Genomic DNA, 5,782 nt, shown 5'->3' with positions numbered 1-5,782 from the left:
TAAATGCAGCCAGTGCCAGCCAGACATCACTTCAGTCTATTACGATGGACTTCAGGGGGTGAACTGATGCCAACTCCAACCATAAGACATGGGATTCTCATATACTACTGCCTGAACCTTGGACTTAGGATAGACCTCACCGAAATTACCGGCCATGTGGAACTGCGATGCACCTCACTGATCTCTGCCTGCATCACCTTGGTCTAATGATGGACTACACTCTTAAAATGGAATACATAGACTATCATTTAATTACCAACAAAAGCCTTCATCAGCCAACTAACAAATGATAATGCATCTATGTGAAATTCTGCAGTTAATCCAGGATGAACTTCAAAGACATTAGTCATTAATCTTACAATTCATACAAAATCTTTGTTTAAACACTGGCCCTTAACACTTACTTAGTTTACTAATTTTAAACCATGACTTGCACTGCACACAAATAACTAAAATTGGCATTTTATTCTTGCTGTTTAGCCAGAGGGGAACTGGCCCCCACAGTGAGCCTGGTTTATCCCAAGGTTATTTTTCTCCATTAACCAACATCTTTTAGAGTTTTGTGTTCCTTGCCACAGTCGCCTTCGGCTTGCTTGGTATTTGGTTCTAAATACAATTATTATTTAATTATTAATCTCTATACACAATTTACAATCATATTTAATCAAACTACACAATGATGACTCTAAGACTTTATAGATATTACAGTTTCATTTTCTGTAATGCATGATTTTCTGTAAAGCTGCTTTGAAACGATGTGTTGTGAAAAGCGCTATAGGTCTTGATCTCAGTCCGCGTGTCGTCACATCCGGCTCCGTATAGTAGCATAACCAAATATCCACCCATCAATCTGTCTATGGACGATCGCAGTTTTCTAAATAAATGTAGCTAACATGGATGCACTTATCAGTAAACATCAGACATGTATTTGTTTCTTTGGATTAAGACAGCGATTCACCACATGTTTTATCTACCACTTTAATGTGTAATAGTATCCAATATATATGTCTATATATATATATATATATATATATATACATATATGTACTTACTGTATACCCCTGTCTTGTTCTAATGCTCTTTAATGTGTAAAGGTACTCTTGTTTGTATATATATTCTTGCATTCATCTAATAATAATAATAATAATAAAAAAATAAAAAAATAAAAAAACATACTTATACTGAAGTGTTCCCTGCTCACATAGATCCTGTTTAAATTAATAAAACGTAATGACACCGTTTTTCTTTACTTATCATCCCTGAGTAATGATTGTACAGTGAGGTAGGTCTGTTTAGATTAAGTATTTGAGATGAATTATACATAAAATAGTCCATGGTAATTCCACGCAGACTGCGGCGGAAGTTGTTTTACGCTACTAAGCGAAGCGTCAGCTCTGCAAATGCGGAAGTGTGATAAAGGCCTTTAGGGGTCGGCAACCTATGACAGGCATGCTGCGGAGGGGTAATCACTGACACGCCAGCAACGGCGAGAGAGGAGTAAACTATTTTATTTATATAAATTCCGCACCTGCTTTCCAATCTACTTCTTGATGTAATCCTTCCTCATGATCATGCAGTGTGTTTTCATGAGCCAAATAATAGGCTAAACAAAAAGTTAAAATGTGACGAGACTGCATTATACCCAACAGACTCGTGCAGCATGTGCAAGCCATTAGTGCTTCACTTTCCGTTAATCACCTGCTTTGGCCTGGTCAGTCTGCGCAAATTAATTTGTTTCTTTTTGCTTTCAGAACAACACGTCATGTAATAAGGAAAACACCACTATTAATCCTTGGGGTTTCCAACCCAGCATACAGGTACACTGTCCATAAACCATAATCACACTCAAAATTACATTAAACGATTAAAAGAAAAAACATAAACCAACATCGTGCAGTTCAAAAATCTGAGTCTATTCAAATTATAAATTAAACCTGGAAATTTTTTTTAGGATTTTGCAGAAGTGACTCACCGAAAATGGCTAAATAGTTAATTAGCTTGTAATGCAAATGGCTTGCACTTTAATAGTGTTTAGCCTCCCATTCAGCTGATGAAAACACGCTACGTGATCATGAGGAAGGATTACATCAAGATGTAGATTAGACACAGATTCGGCACAGCCATTGACCAGGAAAATAAAAATGGCACTCCATGTCAAAAAGGTTCCCGACCCCTGCGCTATACAAATAAATATGACTTGACTTGACATTAATAAAAGTTTAAGTTTTTAACTTGACCGCGTCTAATCGCGTTGTGTCAGAACGACTGTAATTACAAGATGGCTGAAATTCTGTTCTAAGCTGTTCATGTCCTTAGACTTGGAAATTATTATTTTCTATGGCAACATTCATAATGACAAAATGGCTTTGTTGTTGATAACAGCAAAACATTCATCACTAGATTAATTCATTAATTCACCTCTAAATGATTTTTGCAAAATATTCAAGAACAAAGAAACCGCTCCTGGTCACAATAAATGGCATGTCAAACAGAATTATTTGTCCACTAACTTTCACCGTTGGAGCATCATGAATGTCGAGTCAGTAATTCTGATATTATGTGAATGCATCATTAAAATGTGGAACTCCTGCGAGAAATGCTGCAAAAACAGTGAGATGCGGCACAACAGTCAAAAACGTCCATTTAGACATATACATATGGTCTCCATTGTTTTCACTCAAAATGGCATTAGATTTTTTAGCAAATAATGTGATGTTAAACATATTACATTTTTAAAAATTGCCAAATAAAAAAACAAAAACAAACACGTGGCTCCATAAAATGGCGCTACATCACAGAGTAGCGATAACCATCTTTTGACAATACCTCACCCATTAAAGTTTAAGTTGTGGGTAGAGAACATAAAGCGATGGCCTGAGGTTACATAGTTGTACATTAGTTACATAATTTTTACTTCAACTAACACTTAAAGGTGCACTCAGTCATTTTTTTAAGTATGTCGAAGTGGCTTGCATTGGCTAACACTGACACCTAGTGGCCTGGATGCTGCATCATTCAAACATAGTAGCTTTCAGTTACCAATGTCATTGTAGAAATTCACTATTCACAGTAAGCCAAGATTAATTTAATCCATAAATGAAAGTGTACAATAACAGGGCAGTTACTGAGGTTAAGCAAGTATTCAGCTGGTCATGTTATGCTAACATGTCTGCCCACATGAGGCGCCCCCGCCCCATGTAGAATAAAAGAGCTTTTATAAGGTTGCTGATATGACTGAACTCTTCATCTCACATGAGTGGTCATACTTTAATACATATGTTTCAGAATTACTATTCATTTCTTTAGAAGTAAAACTTTAACTAAAAAAATACTGTGTGAACCTTTAAAATGGTTGTTGTTATCCATCTGGATCACTTGTTTGGTAGTTTTTAAATTGCTTCTAATGGAGACCAGAACCAAAAAAACAGTTCTGCTGCAAACAGAATCATCATGGCACAGCCCAGCAGTTAGTCAGGAAAACTGTGGATAGGAAAGCAATTGAAAAACACAGCGGAGGGACACAGAAATATGTTCGTTGTGAACAGACCCTTAGACTGTCTTGTTTTTAATAGGCCCTTATTGGCTATTTTAGATGTTGTGTCATTCCAGTACAATGAATTAAACCAGTACCCCCCAGTCTTTAGACGTCACGATTATCTTACATAATATTGCCAATTAGTAACTCTGAAGAGCGAAAGAAGTCTATTAATTAAGGAGGTTAAGAAAGGGTTCAGTGGACATAACACACAGTGGGCAGACCTGTCAAACCTAACACCACACCCCCTACACTCTGAAGGCTCACCAGAGCTTCTTGGAAATGTTTTTAAAAGATAGAAATAGAGCAAGAACAGTAAATAATGAAGAACTAATTATTTACTACAAGTTATCAGTTTTATAAAGAGGATGAAGTCTAAGCATATGCGTAGCCTACTTGAAAACATCAATAGTGATTCTATTTTTCAACACTTAAGCCTCAGTGTTTTCAAGATTTAATTAAGCATACTGTAGTTTTAAATAAATCAAATCACACTTTATTCAACTAGAGACCCCTTAACAACCATAGGACCAATACTTTTACAGGCCAACAATTTTTCATAATGTTTCAATCTGAATATTTGCTACCACTTTATAAACATAGGATGGTTAGAAATTACTGTGCAGAAGAGACTGATGGAGGAGCTGTGATTTTGAGAAAGGAGGGGTTTATGCCAGATGGAGGATTATAACACTTCTTCACCACAGGATGGAGCACGAGATTTTTGTCTGACTTCAAGGGCTTTCCACCTGAACGGTGATATTTGTGCATGCATATGCATGTTAATTTAATGGCATTAACCTAAATAATATCGGCTTCAAACATCTGCTGTAGTTATTTTGTACTTCGAACTAAAAAAATAAACAAAACAGTTGTCCTTGTGTCTGCTATATGTGTTACCTATATGAGAATATCGATGCCATCAAGGGTTTGCTGATACAGTGGTTAAGATTCACTGGAGGATGCATAAAAACTCATTAATCCCAGAGCCTGGCTATCTCGTATTATTATGCTGAGAGAAATCTGCCCAAGAATTATTACTGTAGGCTACTTGAAAAGAAGGGATGGGCGTGAATCGCCCTCTAAAAGGATGAAGGAGCGATTGCTTTTCTTCACTCATATTGCGTGCGCTCTTCACTCACTATCTTTCAAGACTGCTGAAGGAGCGGGTACAAATGCACCCAAATATGGATTTAACAGGTAAATAATGGAAAACGAGGCATAGAAATATGGCCAAAGAAAACATACAGATTAAGACGCTGTTGATTTTTCATCGGGAAGGTATGAATATTGATGTGATATTTACTTTGGAAAAGATGATAGCGAAAACTTTTTCGATTGTTACTATAAGCAACATGTAGATATTAATTGAGCAAAACGCACCATCACCTTGTGGAATCTTTCAGTCAGAATCAGATGTTGCGTAGCTATTGTTGCGCAGTTTGATGGAATAGGCTATTTGTTGAGAAATTATTTATTTGCGTCATTATTGTTCACTCGCAATTCTAATTGCACTTTTTTGTTGTTGTTGTTGTTGTTACTGTGTTTTCTTTCAAATCAGGAAACATTGCACAATATACATTGAGCACCTTTCTGATATTAAACTGATGCGCATAGAGGAGGAAAAAAGAGAGTGTGTGTGACAGTGAGAGAGAGAGAGAGAGAGAGAGAGAGAGAGAGAGAGAGAGAGAGAGAGAGAGAGAGAGAGAGAGAGAGAGAGAGGTTAGTTTAGACCAGGTGATAGAGCCACAACAAACCTCCAAGGGGCAGGTGGTTAGGATCATTTTGCCCAGGATTCTTGTTCCGATCATGGTGCCAGCAGCCTGTCCCGGACCCTTTGCCATGCTGGCTCTCGCCTTTCTCCTGGGATGTGGCATAGGGCTCTGTCTGGGCCAAAATGACACGGAGCCCATCGTTCTGGAAGGGAAGTGTCTGGTGGTGTGTGACTCCAACCCCTCTTCTGACGGCGGAGTCACCTCTTCGCTTGGGATATCTGTCCGCTCCGGCAGCGCCAAAGTGGCTTTCTCGGCCGTCAGAGGGACAAACCACGAACCTTCAGAGATGAGCAATACATCCATGACCATCTATTTTGACCAGGTAAGGTGTCCCGTTGGTGATTTTGTAATCCGCTGACTTATTTAATTAAATGTATGATGATCCAATGTTATTCAGGTATTATCAACTGTAATTATCAATTGATCGCTGTAATTAGTAATTACATTAATTAGTAATTAGTAATTAGTAATT

At 37.6% G+C, this 5,782-nt stretch overlaps 1 protein-coding gene across 3 annotated transcripts in view; it reads left to right on the top strand.

Annotated features, from left to right (window-relative positions):
• Positions 1-4,632: 4,632 nt before the first annotated feature.
• Positions 4,633-5,782, top strand: part of cbln2b (cerebellin 2b precursor) — a 2,744-nt gene continuing 1,594 nt past the window's right edge. Inside the window, exons 1-2 of one of the 3 annotated variants that reach the window (XM_051686988.1) lie at positions 4,633-4,735; positions 5,097-5,632. In XM_051686988.1, coding sequence (XP_051542948.1) covers positions 5,345-5,632 — 288 coding nt within the window. In that variant the 5' untranslated portion in view covers positions 4,633-4,735; positions 5,097-5,344. The other 2 variants (XM_051686990.1, XM_051686989.1) reach the window with 2 other exon arrangements.

The sequence above is a fragment of the Myxocyprinus asiaticus genome, chromosome 44, assembly GCF_019703515.2.
Source record: "Myxocyprinus asiaticus isolate MX2 ecotype Aquarium Trade chromosome 44, UBuf_Myxa_2, whole genome shotgun sequence".
Taxonomy (NCBI): domain Eukaryota; kingdom Metazoa; phylum Chordata; class Actinopteri; order Cypriniformes; family Catostomidae; genus Myxocyprinus; species Myxocyprinus asiaticus.
This window is presented reverse-complemented; position numbering and strand designations above follow the sequence as displayed.